This window comes from Anopheles nili, chromosome 3 (assembly GCF_943737925.1).
Source record: "Anopheles nili chromosome 3, idAnoNiliSN_F5_01, whole genome shotgun sequence".
Classification (NCBI taxonomy): Eukaryota; Metazoa; Arthropoda; class Insecta; order Diptera; family Culicidae; genus Anopheles; species Anopheles nili.
In genome coordinates, this window is record NC_071292.1 from 62,243,973 (window position 1) to 62,262,725 (window position 18,753).

General features: G+C 48.6%; 1 protein-coding gene across 1 annotated transcript in view; it reads right to left on the reverse strand.

The window, feature by feature from the left end:
• Window positions 1–18,753, reverse strand: part of LOC128724777 (uncharacterized) — a 35,033-nt gene that overhangs the window by 10,009 nt on the left and 6,271 nt on the right. Inside the window, exons 2-6 of the mRNA XM_053818497.1 lie at window positions 12,568–13,003; window positions 9,783–10,291; window positions 8,634–8,853; window positions 8,186–8,553; window positions 2,491–2,613 (exon numbers count right to left, since the gene is read on the reverse strand). Of these exons, the coding sequence (XP_053674472.1) occupies window positions 2,491–2,613; window positions 8,186–8,553; window positions 8,634–8,853; window positions 9,783–10,291; window positions 12,568–13,003 (1,656 nt within the window). The remainder of the gene's footprint in view (window positions 1–2,490; window positions 2,614–8,185; window positions 8,554–8,633; window positions 8,854–9,782; window positions 10,292–12,567; window positions 13,004–18,753) is intronic.

Here is an 18,753-nt window from a genome sequence, read left to right on the forward strand (position 1 = left end):
CAGCCGGTATGCACCCGGTCGAAGCAAAGTTCGTCCTTCCGTGTACGGGTGACAAAACCCTTCCGAGCGAATAGGGGGACCCATTACGGGACGGATAACACGCCCTTGGCCGAGGGATAATCATTAGTGAGATTGAATTCAGGAAGGAAACGGAGTGCCGGTGCGGTCAAGCACTGCGGTAATCGGTGGTGGGTGTGTAAGTGTGCACCTCCCCATTATGCACCCACGCTTTGCTTTGCTTTTCTGGGTTGCTGGGTGGCGCTTTCAATTACACGTGCTGCTCTGGTCGGTAATTGACCGGGACCGGGCAATCGGGGTTGTGGGTGGCCGGAACAATGACAACGCTTGACTTTGTGTCCTGAGAACCCGCTTTGGGCGCTCGTAGCGACACGTTTGACACCCATTTTCAGGGTCGTTCAGGAGGAAGGACATCAACTGATTTCCGCCCGTTGCAACTCGGGTGCAGGGGTGTAGGAGTGTCGCTTTTGAGCCAGAAACAAATTGTACAAACAATTAGACGGGTGAACTTTTATCCACACACACACACACACACACATCCCACAGAAACTGCTTACCAACCCCCGGGTGAACCCAGCCGGAAGTTGTGTTCCGTGGGGGTTGCAATAGAGAGTACAATTGCACTGATGGAGGGAAAGCGAAAAACAAAATGACAGAAAAGGACGAATGGCACCACTGGGAGGTGTTTTATATTTGTTCGCTCGTTTGTGTGCGCTCGTTCGTAGCTTTATCTCTCGACCAGACACGAACGAATTGCGATGACCACGGGTTTTACGGTCGGAAACTTTTCACAGCACACTCTTACCCCACAACGGCCCCTTTCGACAAAACCACGCGAGTCACCGGGATGCTGAAACATTTTGCCCTCATGCCGCAAACGCTGGCGTTGGGCCACGGAAAGCTTCGGCTTTCGATGCGGGAAAACCAAGGAATTATGGAAAATTGCACTCGTGTGAGAGGTCCGGGTCGGTGCAGACCAATCGGCCTCATCATTGTATCGCTTTTCCGGGCAGCGAGGTGTTTTTTCGGCGAGCCGTGCAATCGACCGGCGTGGCTTGTCGGCCATATTGGAAGTTCATAACGAGCCGCGGTTTGTAGAAAATCCTTCTCCATGTGCGTGTGTGTTTGTGGTACAATCGGGCACGAACCGGTGACCACGCGAACGAAGGGAAACGGGCAACGCAACGGCCATAAAGCCACCCATTTTCAATGCGCGCTGCGTTGCTTTATTGAGGGAAAAACAATCATCAAACTCCACCCCCGACGCACTCACGGGTAGCAAAAGCGATCCCACAATCCGAAGGATTATCAACAAATGTCGACCGGCCGATGTGGCGGGCTTAAGCCTACGAGCTTGGGCCGGAGGTTTTTTGGCAAATTTTCACGCCACCAAATGGGATTAAACCCTTCGGCTCAGTTTCCAATTAAAAATGCCCGTAATTCATGCGCATAATCGACGCTGTGCCTTCGAACGAAACGTGAGAAGGAAAAAGGATAACGAGCAAAAAAAAACACACACACTCGCACACAAATAAAAATAACGCCCGGATTCGATAGCTCCATCACGCTTTAAGCGAATCTTCTCGGGATCGTTTCGATTCAACTCGCCACGTGGACGGGACGCTCCGGGGGCGAATCCTTTTTCGATCAAACGTCCACGTGTCTGCGCGCGGGTCCGCGTGAAAGCGCACGTCCGCGAACCGACACGGGTTGCCCGGGATGTATAATAAATCAAATTAATGCAATAAAAAGGGCCCGCTTTTGGTGGTATCCGGTTAGGGACCGTAAACGCACGTGTTTAATTATTCATGCGCTCGTCAACCGGAAAGGTACGCGCCATTCGTTGCCCTCGTCTTTCAACGATCCATCCACGGGAGGGACGTTCAGAAACGTCTACGACAGCGATCGGAAACCGGTCGAACCAATCATCGAGTTAGATGGAAACTTATTTCCGCCCAAGAAAGTGTACTCGTACGAAGGCGTGCTGCAACAAAGTTGCAACCCAGCGGCATTGGGCTTGGAGCGTGGGAAATTTGATTATGTAGATCACATTGCAAAACAATCTAAATTCCATAAACATTTATAATCATCGCCCACCTCCTGCCGGATGAAGTCGGATTGTTGTCGCACGTGGCGTCTCGAACTCGCAACACGACCCTTCCGGAAGTCCCAGCGTTGTCCCGATTCCATCCGCATTATTTTGAGTGCACAACAGCGCCGGCTGGGAATTTCCTGAAGATGCAACTGGGATGCAAATGAAGATGCACACTTCCGGCACATGCCACGGGTGGGTGGTGGGTTTTTGCCCGGACGTAACGGGAGCGAAAACCGCAAACAAACACAAACACCCTGAAGGGTTTCAGGGGTTTTCTTCGGACAGCTCGACCGGCAAGGCCCTTCCGGTCGGTTGACCATCGAAATGGGGTGGGAAATGAAGTGGCTGCGTGGGAGTGAAGAAGGAAGTAAACTTACCCATGCATTTATTATTGTCTGTAACTCGCAATCCTCTCGGGCATTTGCATGTAAACGAGCCGATCGTGTTGGAGCAGCCGTACTCGCACACGTCCTCGCCGTACTCGGTGCACTCGTTGATGTCTGCGTTGAACAGGCGATCGATGGAATGCGAATGGGATGAAATTGTGGAAAAGAAAAGGTACGTGAGTGAGAAGAGCATACGTGTGGAAACATGTACATATGATGTGAACCTGCTTGAGCAATAAAAAATCTTTCCAAAGAAACAGGGGATTCGATTTCTTCACGCAAACCGGGTCTTCCGGAACAGAAACACCACTGCAAGTAATGGCCACTATCGGAAGCTCGCGGACCATTCGCGCCAGGACGATCGTTACCCGTGCCGAGGAGGGCCGCAAGGACGTTATTTATGAATATTCAATCTACACAAACGCGACCGGAACCGATGGGAAAGCTTCAAAATTCATTACTCTCGCGCAAGGATCCACCAACCGGGCGAAGGTTCTCGTCGGTGTCGACAAGTCCGTCGAAGGGCGATTTATCACCGCTTAAGCACAGACGGCTGATAGGTACTGGAGAGCCCTCGGGAACCTTCCTGCCCTAGAGGTGCCGAGATTTACGATTAGCCAGAAGCTCGTCCTCGCGTGGTGGTGAGATCGAGTGATTTTTTTTTTGCTCTCCAGCCATCGTTTTTCCCCCTAGCGAAAAAAAAAACGCTCGTCCGAAACTCGCACCGAACTATCATTCATCAACTCGAGTCGGGTCTCTGTGAGTCGCTGGCCCAAAGGCGGTAGATGGTGTTTCCGGGCGACGAGTCATCAACTTGTCACCTCCGCGGCTGATAGAGGGCGATAAACGTTTCCGACAATCGCACCAAGCTAAAGATCGCTCAACGAGGAGCACTAGCAAAGGTAGGAAACAAAAAATCCTCTTTCTGGGGGAACACCACCAAGAAAAGCATTAATTTTTGTCACATGTGTCGCTAATAACCTGACACCGCCGGTGGACAGATTCCGTCCGCTGGGACTGATTGATTAACCGCTTCACAGTTTTGCCCGAGCAGTGCTTGGGCAGTTTGGATTAACCCCTTCACAGGCGTTCAATTTTGAAAAACAGGGTCAAAACATTGTCACTCTTTATTGTTTCTGGTCGTATTGTTTTCAAAATTTAATTTCTAATTCAAAAGTACATAATTCATTCATTCTTATTATATAATTTCGCATAGTCCATGACTGGTGGGCATTTCTTTCCATAAAAAAATTGTACGATTTATGCATAAAAGTAAAAACTCGCAACACATATATTCATGGAGAATCTATGCATGCTCATAAAAAATGAAGAAACAACAGTGCACAAGGCAAATAAGGAAGAATAAAATTTAATCAAAACTACCCGAGCACTGGCTTGGGCAAATCAGTAGATACACGCTTGCATGCAACAATTGCACAAAAATCAAGCCCACGCTCGTCGCTAAGCGGTTTGATTCGGCGTCGCATTTTGAACGCCAAAATCGCCAAATTTGAATTCGCTAGTAACAAGAGATCATGCGTCGAAGAGGATACATGTACCAGCTGGATTATCGCACTATATTTAATGGATTTCCCCTCCAAAAGTTATCAGTACATATCGTCGATCTTTCTGGCGCATGATAATCAGCATGCCATCTCGTTTGCTATCGTTTGCTATCGATCGGATTATTCTACGCACACTGTAGGATCTTCTTGAGCGTCGTATCTTGCTGGTCATAATTCAGTCGCAATATTTTGTCGATCATAATAAATTGTCTGGCTGCATACATTAAATCCTTTTATAATACAAAACTAAGTAGCAAACGGTGATATTTGCTTGTACTATGGAGTGATGCGTGCTTGTTGATCTAGCGGGTTGAGTTATTCATATAGTTTTAAGGTAAAAAGATGTTCAATGATTTGGAGAACAGTGGTTTAAATAACAAAAAATTATCGCACACAGTTTGCAGCTTTGTTTTGTATTATAAAAGGATTTAATGTATGCAGCCAGACAATTTATTATGATCGACAAAATATTGCGAATGAATTTTGACCAGCAAGATAAGACGCTCAAGAAGATCCTACAGTGTGCGTAGAATAATCCGATCGATAGCAAACGATAGCAAACGAGATGGCATGCTGATTATCATGCGCCAGAAAGATCGACGATATGTACTGATAACATTCGGAGGGGAAATCCATTAAATATAGTGCGATAATCCAGCTGGTACATGTATCCTCTTCGACGCATGATCTCTTGTTACTAGCGAATTCAAATTTGGCGATTTTGGCGTTCAAAATGCGACGCCGAATCAAACCGCTTAGCGACGAGCGTGGGCTTGATTTTTGTGCAATTGTTGCATGCAAGCGTGTATCTACTGATTTGCCCAAGCCAGTGCTCGGGCAGTTTTGATTAAACTTTATTCTTCCTTATTTGCCTTGTGCACTGTTGTTTCTTAATTTTTTATGAGCATGCATAGATTCAATATGAATATATGTGTTGCGACTCTTTACTTTTACGTTTAAATCGTACATTTTTATAAATTACTACAGTTTTTTGAAGGAAATGCCCACCAGCCATTGACTGTACGAGCTTATAGAATAAGAATGAATGAATTATGTATTTATGAACTAGGAATTTAGTTATGATAACAATAAGGCCAGGTCGTCATTAAAATACAAAAACAAAATTGATCTTTTTGACTCAAGTCACGAGAGTGCAAAGTTTGTTGTTCGTGCAGAAGCAAGTGCGGTAAAAAGCTACGCAAAGATACTAAATATTATTATAAGACTCTGAATAGAATTCCTTGTTCCAGGCAAAAGAAAAGTACGATGAAATTTAAATTATGTTATAACTAAAACAAAGAATTCATTGGTATTGAAAACAATCAGGCAGTTTTTAGCTAATTTTCTAAAACACTGAACCAGTTTTCTTTTTGTAGCATAAAATCTCAACAAAAGGGAATAAAAACTTTTAATTTGATGAGTTTTAGAGCACGTTTTGTCCAAGCCACAAACAATAAAGAGTGACAATATTTTGATCCTGTTTTTCAAAATTTAAGGCCTGTGTAGCGGTTAATCAGTACGGTTCATAAGGGGGGCGTTTACATTTGCGGGCTAGTTCCTGAATGTTGGCCAGCTGGTCCTCGCAATAAAGCAATTCCCATTCGGTCGGGACGAGCCGGCACACTTTAAACGCATAACTCACGCTCGGGATGGTGGCGCATTCATTTTACGCGAAACGATATGTTTATTCATACAAAATGGACGGCGATCGCTGCGTGCCGCTGATGCTAAGCACGATAAAGACGAGCAAATGTGACCGAATTCCCGGCTGTGTCCCGGCCAGAGCGAACGAAAGAACGAACACGAGCGGCATCAGAAAAAAATACAGTCGCCCTCAAGCAAATGTCCTCGCAGCTCGTTGCGGTTTTTTTGCTTCTTTTTATGTTTATTTCCCACAGCGAGGGTTTTTGAGTGCGGGCTTGCACTGATAAAAAAAAAACGCCATCCCCAGCAAGTCGTTCGGGGCAAGGGCAAAACCTGACGCTGATGGCAGACGACACCGGCCCCTGAAACGGTAAGTGAGACATTTCTCCCGGCACTTGCATTATTTATGCGGCGTGCCACGGCAAATCTACTGCGCGACGTTTTTCTCTGGCCCTTTTACGCGAGCTCTAGCCGTGCTTTAAGCCTCGCCGGGAAAACATGAGCCCCAACACAACCACACACACACACACACACACAGTTGACGGCGATTGGAGCTGACGTTTTCAATAAAAAGCTTTTTAGGGACGATTTTTGTATCGCTTTATCTTTTGCTTTTCCCCTTTTTTTTTTGGATGGCAGATGCGCATTCACAGGAACGCGATCATAAGCGTCGTTTGTGCTATCATAATCCGATCTGGCGTATCGTCGAGCGAAATCGCGTTTCATTGCCGATTTGCCCCGTTGCGCTAAGTGGTTTGATTTATCTCATTTTAAGATGCCATCAACCATCGAGAAGAACTCTCCATAACCTGATGCAATGGATGGGTGCATTTTTAACTATTTTTTCCAATCCCTTCCGAACGATTAATGTACAGGGCACGTTTTTGATAATTTGCAGGTTAAATCAAACGTCACTCGTGCTCGTTATCGGCCTCACGAACGTCGCCATAGTTTAGACTTGACATGAAACGCCAGATTACACCTTCAACCGGGGCCAGAAACGTCACGAGGTTAACAAGCCCAAATGCCCGAAGAATTAAAGCACTGATAAAACCCCTGTTCAAGTTGCAAGACGAGGGTCCGTTTCGTTACGGTTCGTGTGCCCCGGGAAATTCGGCTTCATTGGTGCGTGGGTCAAGGGTAAACAATGTCGACCTGGTGACCCGTCCTGCTAGGGAAGGAATCGATTCTTCCTTCTAACGATCCTTTCGGTCCGTCAACTGGCTGCCTGAGGCAGCATCTCCTGGATCTATTACAGCACTTCATTTGTGGGTGGAAAAAGCACGCCGAGAGAACGGAAGCAGCCTGATAAGAAGGAACTGCAAGAGGCAAAAAAAAACAAGAGAACCAAAACCGACCGGTTGCGGTTTTTAGCGACGCCAGATGAGGTTGAAATTTTAATTACCCCAAATGCTCCCCCCACCAGAAGCCACAGATGGCGTATAAATCATTCCGTGTTCCGTGTTCCCCGCAGCGTGAGCGTGTGAAAATGCCGTGGTTTCCACGTACGTTCGGTGCTGTTCGATTTTCCAGCTCGCTTTGAAAACGTGTTGGTCAATCGATCGATGTTCGAGCCGACCTGTTCGGCCTGGCCTGGCCTCCCTTTTTCCAGACCTCGAGGGGCCGATCTGCACGATGCATTACGATAATTGAATTTTCCCATCCCTAACCTACCTCAACGACCTTCCGGCATGGGTCACCGTGGCCATATTGGCCCTCTCACGGTGAACATTTTAATTTTCCAACGCGTCAACCGGCATGATAAGTGACCGTTGTGGGGAAGGAACAGCAAATGCTTCCCCATCGGTGGGAAGGGTTGTTTGAAACGTGAAAGAAAACGAAAACGAAAACAAAGTGCAAAGAGAATTGGAAAAAGAGAAAAAAAAAAGCAAGCGTCACCAATTCGAATCCTTTCCCCCATTGTTCCGCACGGCCGATTGGCCTGGAACGATGAAATATGATCAATTAAAATTTTCCCTCGCGTACTCTCCACACGCTAATAAATTACGTTCGAATGGGGGTCGAGGGAAGAAAAATGGCACGGAAAATGCCACCCCGAGTGAGAAAAGGGGCCCATTTTCCCCTTCGAGCTTCCGCGAGAAGTGAACAAAAGCAATTGTACAAGCTGGTGGTCGCTTTCCTGTAACATCCGCAACTGTGTTCGGTGGCCTCGCGAACTCAACAGGACAAAGACGTCAAAAGACGTCCTTTGTGGCGCGGTCCAATCCAAAAAATGAAACCTCCCTTCCCAGCGGGTGGTTGACGTTCATGAGACCGGAAACCCGGAACGCTGAGCTGATTAATTACAAAAGCGTGGGTGCGTGGAAAAGAAAGAATGAAGAGAGAAAAAACGACGCGCACAAACATACCGTTCTAGACCATAAATTAAGGACGGTTTCAATCCTCCCGCCGGAAGACGAAGACCCAAAAGAAAGAGCAACAAAAAGATGTGAACAGGAATGTGTTTCGGAACTCACCTACACACCGGTGGTTGACCATTTTGAAGCCTTTGTAGCAGGAGCAGACTGTGGTGCGATTCGAGCCCACCCGGTGGCAAGCCTGCGGGCATCGGTGCTCCTTCCCGCAAGGACTCCCATTGGGTGGGTCTCCTTCTCGATCCATGCTGGCTGGCCAAACGGTGGACGATGGCCACTGGACGGGGGGCCTAATCCGCACGCAAGCCGGTCTCTTGCCGATCCAACGCGACTTCCGGCAGACGAGATTGGCGTTCGCGATGGCACCGGTCGAGGTGATGGGCCGGGAGTCCTTCGTCCGCACGCGATACCCCATCCGGCAGTGGTACTCCGCCTCGAGGAACGAGTTCTCCAAACCGTACAGATCGTTTCTGCAAAATGAGCGTGTAGGTTGAGAGTATGAGGGGGAAAAAAATAACCCCTGAAGCCGGGTGCTGGCTGCTCAACCTACCGCAAATATTTGATGTCGGCATTCGCGATCGCCGGTGCCGGGATGAAGTCGTCCGTCATGCAGGAAAGATCGCCCGCGATGATGATGCGAGCCACTGAAACCGTCTCCGTACCATTGCGGCCTTCGGCTGGGAAGGATGCCGTGCTGGCGCTTGACACCGTTACGCCCTCTGGTGGTGGCGGAACGGCAGCGGCCGAGCTTTTCCTGGGGGTGGTCATTGCTGGAAGGAACGAAATCCGGATCAGCGGAGATGCGAGCAGATGAATGGAGGGATTAGTGTTGGGTTGTGGGTGGATGTTATGCCTTCGATCTAGAAGGATCCGTTTCGTAACCGGCCATTAGCAGCCGGATGAGCTGTGGTGGTGGTTTGAGCTTGAAAAAGCTCCAACATTCGCATGGTGGAGAATGCGGGAATGTTGCGCACGTCTCGGACTTTTCCGAGAAAAATTTAATGAACCTCGAAGGTATCGTTGCGGCGAACTATCGTGTGCTGCATAGGCATCCGTATCAGACTGGATGGATCGGCAGGAAAAGTTACATTACATGAACGCAAAATGTATCAAATTTATACGCACTGGAATGCTTTCGAAGCATTTAAAAGGTAGCCGTACATCGCCATTTTTTCTTTACCGTTTTCATGCAGCCTAATTCTACTAATTGAATATTCTAAATAGCACAAATTGGATAGCACATTGTGTACTGAAAATGATCATCAACATGGGCCGGAATAATATTCATTGTTGCTCCCTTTAAATTAAGCTTTCAGCATTCTCCTGCTAATGCGATGGCTTTTAGCTGCATAATTTCACGGCGCCTTTTGAATATTATCCCCACTTTGAAGTGGCCCCAGAGAGAAAGGATAACACTTAATTTAGATTTTTTTTTCCACTTCCGTTTACTCAGAGCACCTCAATCCGATTTAAACGCCAAACGCCACCGCTGATAACGCGAAAGCTGCTTACGGTTTGCGGAGGTTCCTTCGAATCTAATTCTTTAGAAACATTACACCGCGGCTCATAACGCTCGCCTGCTTGGCACACCTACCACAACCGGATGGGAAAGACCGTTCGGGATGTTTTTCCGCCCGCGTTTCACCCACCCACCCACCTGCAGGACGAAAAGGACGGTCGAACACCGTTGTGCACTCACCTTGCTGTAATTGCTTCCGCTGTTGCTGTTCGCGCTTCCGTTGCTCCCGGAACCAGAGTGGGTCGCGTTGTGTGGTCCCTTCCGGTTCACCACCGTTGGCCACACCGCCAAACACCAAATGTCCATCACCGACGAGGACGGGTGGCGGTGGATAGCTACCGGAACTGGCCGCTTTACGCTTCCCGGCGACGGAAACCGGTGGCATTGTCGTTTCCTTCCAGACGTCCACCATCTCGACTACACCATCCAGCTGGACTTGATCGGTTGCGCCTTGTGGAGTTCCTTCGGCGGTTGCTGGCCACGATGCAGCCTCGACCACACCGACATCCGGTTGTCCATTTGCGTCCACCGGCACGCCTACGAGCGTCACCGGCAGCAGCTTTAGCTTCTTGTGTTTCTTGTGCTTTTTGTGGCCTTTTCGTCGGCGACCCTTTTTGGTAGCGCGCTTCGAAGCCGCCCCGTTTTCATCGCCGTTGTCGAGCCGAATTTGGCTTCCGTGGAACCGATCGCTGGAAGCGGAAGCATAAGAAGCAAACAAAGAAATGTAGCAAATTATGTTTAAAGCTCTCGGAAACGTGCGAGAGCGTAAGGTTGATTTGGAAAAGGACCTACGAGTCCCCACGATTGGGTCTGACCGCTCGATAAAATTCCGAACCCAGAGGCCTATTCAAACAGTCCTCCCTCCCACGGGTTTGGTGATTGCAATCAAAGAAATCGTTCCATTGCTTACGGTCCGTGTGGTTTCGAACGGCTCCGTGTGGTTGCTTCAAGGCACTGTGTTTGCGAAGGGCCAGAAGACCTGAGGGTCCATCGAACCGATGTCCTCGTAGCAAGATGTGTGTATATCTTTACCGGCATCGATTGTAAGAGCGACGTTTGGATTTTAAAACAAACAAAACCATCCTCCTGAATGGCCGCTCGGTTCCAGCGTTCCGTGGAAGATGAAACACTTGTTTGGGTTGGGTAGTTTCTGCATAATTTGGAAAGCTTTCGGCCTCCACCCCGATGCGCATATTGCTCGTAGAAGCCGGCCGTACGCTTTCGTGAATACATTTCCAAATTGCACCTCCGCACGTTTTGCGCTCGATTCTGTGCGCGCGAGCGGGAATTAGAAAATTATCTGTCAACAGTCGGCGGTCCAATCCCAGCGGCGTACACCGAAATCGCAGCGTCATGTTTACCGACCACAAATTGGATGATGTGCCAACTTGCTTTCGCAAAAGAACCAAAAACGCCAACAACAAAAAAACTTGCGAACCTACCAAGCCCTCCGAAGGGCACAACGAAGACGCTTCTGCTGTTGCTGCTGCTGCTGCTAAATCACCTAACCGCAGACGGTGCGGTGAAGTTTGTTTCATTTCATTTCGCATCAAATTAGAACCGAAATGAGATCATAAACCTCACACCCACACACCCACCCAGTGGGGAAAGCGTCTCCCACCGTCAGTCGAAAGTTGAGAAACGTCAAATAGTTAGGTAGCAACTTTTCACCTGCACCATTAACCTCACGCTCGGCAAACAAACCAACATCCCGCTCGATGAAATGAGCAGCGTTGTCACACGAGACAGTGGGGTCTTCGGGTGGCGCGGTTCGTCTTTTAGGGGTTAGCGTGCGGGATCAAAGGGATTTGTTCTAATTGGTTTCGTACGTGATTAAAAACCACCCTTTCCCGTACATCTCGTATATACCTCACTGGAGCCTTTGTGAGGTGAAATCAAGCCACGCTAAATCACGTCGCATCAAGCATTCCGTTCGCGAAGCGCGTTTGGGGGTCTGGATGGTAAAATGTCCCGCTTTTAAGCTTACCAACGGAAACGGTAACGGCTCATCATTAGAAGCGTGATTATTGGGAAACTTTGGCCAAACGGGAGCGGCAACCCTTTGACACCTAACTCTTGGTAGGTTTGGGGCGCGTGTTCGGTGGAATTTTCCGAAGGTGTCCCATCCAGAAGGATAGCGCATTCTTGCGGTCCTTTTTGTCATCGTAGCGAGCCGCATGGCCTACTTCGGTTCGGTAGTTTACGGTAGCTCGAAAAACCGCCCAACCTGAAAGGGTGAGTGTGAAACGTCAAACACCACCATCGAAGTAGGCCGTCGTAGCTTGACGAAGGTACCGGCCTGTTGACACGTGATCCATCCGAAGGGAGTTCCCGAGTGAAGCGAAGTCCTCGATAAGATCGTATCGGTGGTGATGGTGGTGGAAATAAATCGGTGATTGGAAAAAGATTGCCGACCCAATCACGACCCTTCTTGTCGTATACCGTGCTCGAGAGCTATTCTGGTTGTGTGTTTTTCTTTTTTTTTTACATTCTGTGGCACACCCTTCACGAACAGGCGTTCGATGTTGTTTCATATTCGTTCAATGGAACGTTTGTTCGGTTCTGATCAATTCATTTATGAAATTAATCATCATTATAAAAGCCACCCTCTGAAGCAATCGAATGCCAATCAGCAGAATTTCTTTTGTACAGCGTACAAATTGTGGAGCAGCTCGTCCGACGGGTTGCAGAAAACCTACGAAACATGTTCGCCCGAGCCAAACGACGATCGATATCCTTACCAAACAACATGCAGCTATTTCTCGCCTATTTCAGTGGGTGGCTTTCCATGGCTTTTTCCACGACATGGAAAATAGTTTAATTGCTCTCCATTTCACCCTGGTGGGGCTGATTCGTTTTCCTTTTTTGATAACACTTAACTTCCTGCATCGTTTTGCTAACCCATCAGAGACTTTGCCGTGCAGTTCAGTGCGTGTGCCTTCGAGGGGAAAAGAAAGCTACTTACCGATTCAGATGTGCCAGCAGATCGGTCTCCTCGCGCATCCGGTCCTCGGTTAGGTTGCTCACGAGTAGCATCTCCTCCGTTATCCTTGGCTGTACCACCGCACTAGACCCACCTTCCCACCGCAGCTCCGGGGCACCATTAAGGTTATAATTATTTGTAAGAACATTATCGCTAAAAATGTCCTCCCGCTTTTGGCGCACCGGGAACGCATCGGCTTCGGGGGCTGCGGCAGAATTCAGTGGCTCGCGAGCACCACGCCGCTGCAGTTTGTCGTGGATTTTATTGTCTACTAATTGTGCTTCCTCGGTTTCCCGCAACCGGATGCCGTCGGTTCCCGGGAGTGTCCCGGAGCCGTCCACATCCACGCGGTCCGCTGTCGCTGAGCTCGGCGATGATGGTGATGATGATAATTGATGATTATTAGCGGTGGCTGTGCCTGGGTACGAAAGGAAACAAGAGAGAAAGTACGCGCGTGAGAACGGAATGCGTTCGAAAAGAGGATGCTCGGTTCTTCGTCCGGGAACGTTGCGATCGCTGCAGGGCACGATACAAAAGCGTGCGCACCGGAAATGGAGGAAATAAAATGAAACGCCAAGCCTAAAGGAAACCCCGGAGGGAAAAATGGGACCCGCGAATTCTTAGCTATACTCCAGCGACTGTCGAGTGGAAGAAAAAGAGAGAAAGAGAGAGAGCGTACCAAAGAAAACGGGAAATTATACCGTACGTTATTAATTCCCCTGATGGAGCCGAGGCTTTGTGGCGGTTATTTCTCGTTAGCTCAGGGATGTCATCACATACACCGAAGCCGCTATGTGTGCGTGCGGGTGTGAGTATAAGCCAACTAATTACGGTGATAAAATCGTTGAATGAAATGCGACAGTCTTGTCCTCATGCTCGAGTAACTGCGCCACTGCAGGAAGCTCGTTGAGCTCCCGGTAAATAGGGGCTCGTTTCATCCCATTTCCAACCGCAACGGACACGAAGCACCCTGCCAGCCTGAATACGAGCGCCAGTCACGCAACGTCGCTTTGCCACTTCACGGGCATTGTGCTGTTGAATTTTATCGCGTGGTGTGTCTCGTTTATACGTGAGCGTTCGCGCCGGAAGCCGGCTGTTGCGGTTGCCCCCTTTTTGCATTAGTGAGTATGGTAATTGATTTTGGTGAAACACGGTTTCCCGGTTCAAGAACCTTCCTTCCTACCTGCAGGGGCAATTAGATAAATGAGCGAGCCGTACGAGCTGTTTAAAACATGGCCATGGTTTTCGTGGTCCCTTTTTCATCACGAAGCATGCTATTTTCATGTCCAAACGAGCTAACAAATCAAAAGAAAGAAACTCTGGCTTGTGTCACTTGTACGTGGTACAAAAATAAGCTCATGTGAATTAAGAAAAAAATTGTACACTTTGAATAAAATGAACCCAATCCCCTCTCCGTTCGATGGGATTTCGCTTCGCCAGAGCACCCAATACGTAAGCATACTGCACGTGTTTCAGTTATGCGTGAACGAAATAACCATCGACCGGCATAAAACGCAACCGAGCAGAACATGTATCTAGAAGGAACGGTAATCAAATAAAACCGGAACGAAACGCTAAACTCTCGACACGGAGCGCCAATTCTCGGCACCGGGCGCGTTTCGAAAGATCAAAGCTACTCCGGCACCATCGAGAAGGTGTTGTAAAATCGCATGCTCATTCGCAATTATGCAAATGGGGTTCGGGATGTTTGCGTATCGGTACGGTCACATATCAAACGAACACGTAAGCCGGGTCGCTTTCCGTACCCCAAATCTCTCCTTGCGAGTGAAACACCAGGCGCCTCCATCGGGTTGAAGTACCAAGCGTCACCATCCGGTCGAAGCACCAGGCGCCTCCATCGGGTAGAAAGCACGAACGAAAGTGTTCAAAATGCTATGTTACGAGTCCCTAATGCTATGTTAAAGCTATAAGTAATATGCATCTATGCCCGAACGCAATGAACCTCCAAGAAGATACGGTAACCCTCACACTGAGACGATTAACGATTATTTTATTCCGCTTTCAGGGCTGGAAGAAAAGCTGGATTAAAAACTTCCCTGCCACGGTGAACCAGAGTGAGCGTAATTGCACCTGCAAGCACCTGAAGCACCTGCAAGTGCCATCGATATCACATCACGACCTGGACCTGGAGCGCTTCGAACCATGGCGCATATTGATTCTTCATCGCTTCAAAGTCTTTAGACTGTAAAATAAACACTCACTCACTCGCAGACCACGTGCCCGTGGCATGGAAAACGGTGGCACCATCAGCACAGCACGGCCAGACCGCCTGCAGCCAATTGCCAATTTCGGGCCGGCAATTTATGGATAATTCTAAATTATGACGAGATTACGGGGCGCATAAATCGGCACTCGCGTTCATGATTTTCTCATCCCAACGGGCGTGCTGGTTCGCATACGGGCGGTGTTCTTTTTTTCCTGTTTTTTCAATGAAAAACATAAATCGAACAGATGCTGAATTGGGGGATTTCATTCACTTATCCCTCCATTGTGGACGATATAGCCGGTTTTTAGTACGTTACCCTTCGTGTCACCGGGCGTGATATCGGCGGGAAAGCTCAATTGATTGCATACGGCAGGTTGTGGAAGCTGCTAATAGCCTCGTATACCAGCCGGACCCGTATTGAAATCACCCTGCTGTGATTGGAAAACACTCGATTCGATCTGCGGGAACGATTTGAGGGTTTGAAACTGGATTATCCGCACGCGTGCACTCTGAGGGAAGCGTAAAATCGTGTTGACTGTGCCATGCTGGTAAAGGGAAAGCTAATTTCAATGCACCGCTTACACGCACGGTTTAGGACAGAAAAGCGGTTTGCATACCGAACTAAATCAACTGACTGTGAGTGGGTTGAAATTGCTTATTCTAATGCCCGTTGCCATTTGTTTGGAGCACGACGGTGAGAATGCTAATCTCGTTCGGGATCAAACGAAAATTTCAGCTACAATCAGTTCGCTACGGCCCGATGTATGTTTGAATGTTTGGCCCCATTCGACTCTACGAAAGGTTCATTGTCATATACTGCGAAATTTATGACAAATCTAACGCGAAACCGATAGTCAATTTTCTCCTCCACAAACACACCCGTAATCGATAATGAATTGGCGAACAGTCGTTGCAGAAAATTGCCCGCCATTCTTTGCTCGGCAGGCAAACAAACAGACCCTGGCCGTTTCCCCAGGATTCCGGTTTTTGTGTCTTTCCCTCACCAAAAACGACGCCAATACAGCGTGACGAATGAAACACAACTTTCCCTCGAGCGGCAAAAGAAGGCGCAGCTCTGGTCGCAACTTCCATCACTACCATCGCAAAACGAATCAATTCGAAATGTAACGAAATAATATCACCACATCGAGCGTTTTTCGTGTCGTGGCAGAAACGCTCATATCGTGGCAGGAATGGTTTCGTACAACGTGTAGCCAGGGACGCATTTGGTGGTTGTGGCATTCGTTTTCGTGGTCGAATATTTTCAATCAACCACTCTCCACTCCGCAACCTGCTGTCGAAATAATCCAATATCAAACTTGACGCGGCGCCCGTTTGCATCCTTCGAAGCGTTTACGGCGAGTGCGTTTCAAAAAATGACGAAAGCGAGAGCAAAAACACCAAAAGAAAAAAAGCATCCATCCCGGTTCCATCTCATTTCCCAAGTCAGCCCCAAGAAGCCTACCGAAGCATGGCGCAGCCGTGTCGCAACCAAACACGCAACCATTCACCGGTGCATGTAACGGCGTTTGCTTCAGCGCAACGTTCGAAGGCGGAGTGAATAAATTTTCCATCCTTCGCCGGCACGTTTTCACTGCTCACTGTGGCTGTGTGGATTGAAACAGATAGGCTTCGATTTTCCCGACAGGCGGTCTGATTCAATCCGTTCTCGCGGGCGCACCCAAACACACACACACGTACACACGCGTCCACGAATCGATGATGGCGCATGGTGGCATAAATACATGAGAGCTGGAAATGGAATAGTTTTTCCCTCCACCGCGCGTGCCTTTATTGGGTGAATTTGAATGAAAATGCCGTTCCGCATACGGCCCTGGAACGTTCACTGCGAAACGATGCGGTTCGATCGATCGAGACCACGGGTAGGTGGGGGAGGGTGCGGTTGGGTGGGCCCCGGACGAGCCCAGCGTCATGTTTCATGAAGTACTACAAATTTTCTTTCCATCCGTCCCATCAACGGCAATCCGGACGTACCGATCGGGTGGCGGAAGAAACGATGAGCAAAGGAAACTTTTCCGATAAGTCTGCACCCGGGGATGCTCCGAGAGGCGCATCAAAACAAAGGAAGTTTTATGATACCAAGCAATCAGACCAGTGGGGCGTTGGTGTAGGTATGTGCGTGTGTACGAACGATGGGTGTGTGCGTTTTTTTGCTTCCTTTTGTTTTCCAACACCGCATGGCTGGGGGAGGAAAAGGATGGCGCTGTGGTCGGACGTTGAAATCCTTTTACCATTGTTGCATTACGGGCTTCGTCTAGGTCTTTGTGGATTCCCATCGAACGAAAGGCCAGGGTTGAGCCAAGCACACTCGGGAGTGTTCACGGGCAAGTTTGCACGGGATTTGCTAAAGTATTTTAATTTAATCGGATCAAATCGGGCGAGGGTTTGCCAAAAATTTTACCCCCTCTGATGTATGCAAATTCTTAAACCACGTTTTGAGTTGCTCAATTTTGCATACTTTATGGCAAGTTTTGTGAGCCGCTACGAAGCTTCTTTTTATGCTTGCTCTCGTTGATGCTGTTCCTCATCTGTCAGTTGAGCTTCCCTGATCGAAACATTCTTCAATGCCAACTTGATTGGTTTTTGCTTAGGAAAATCTACATTACATTGTTTCAAGAAACGCAGTTCTCTGTTCTCTGATTTGAACCGCATTACGTATTGCAACGTATAAAACCGTTGTTTGTGTGGGCAAAATGTAAGCTCCTGTCTCCGCACGACTGCTTGTGTTGCAATTCACAAAAAATAAGCTTTCTTAAACGATCGTTTGCTGCAAAACCCCACCGCAACGTTCGCTTTCGTCGGGCTTCACCAACTGTGGCGAAACGCGCAAACTTACTGCTCACGGTTAACCTCGTGCCGATGTTTTTCCTGCCTTTCGAACAGAACCTCCCTCAAATGCGAACGGAGGGGCTTTTGTTTTAACTAAAGCAAGAAACCAGCAAGGACAAATATTTCACCACCGCACAGCAGAAAGCATCAAGGCATCGCGCGGGCATCTTCTCGGCCGGTTTCGAATGGAACGCGCAAAACAAAATACACGACAAGCGAAATAAATTTTAAAAGCGATCTCGAAATAAATCCACTTTTGTGTAAATCTCCAACCCCTCCGGGCCTTTGAGGGCGTCCCTTTTTACCAAACCCCCGAGCCGGAGGGCTGCAAAAGGGCCGTTCCGTCTGTTTTCGAACGGCACTTCGCATCCGGAGTTTTCTTGGATTTGTGCCGCACATCCCACGGACCCGAGCCCCTGTTGGCTTATCGATTCAACGTTTTTCCCTCTCGCCGGCCGTGAACTGGCTGCTCGCTGGTTGTCCCGATCCATCCCGGAAACGGTCGGCATCCTGGATGCTGAAACACTTCGGAAGGAGTCCCCGGTTCTGTCAGGCATCCGAAGGATTCTGAAGGGATCCACGACGGGAGCGGGCGCTTAGAATGCGGAGTGATATTTTATCCTGCCTGCGTCCGACCCATTTCCCACCCCCCACGTTCTGCCCGTTCATGATCGGCTCGAATATCCCCAACATCACCTGATAAAGGACGAGAGCAAGAGCGAGAGAGAGAGAGAGAGAGAGAGAGAGAGAGAGAGAGAGAGAGAGAGAGAGAGCGAAAGAAAAAAAACAACGTTGAACACCGACGAGTTTGCATCACAAATTACCGGCAGCAGGGAAGATTGTGCCATGTTGGCGTGTATGTGTAAGCGTGTGGGTGTTGAGTGGGACATCCTGGGCACATTTTACCCTCACATACCACCAGCCTTCCACCCTTCCACCCTTCACCTTACACCCACAACTGCTCAAAACAACGCCTCGAATGTTGCGCGTTGTTCGTCGGCGGGCAAAAGTTGTTCGCATTCGCGCTCAACAATGTTACGCGGCTCTAATGTCGAGCAGATTGGAAAGCAAGGACAACAGGCACGGAAGAT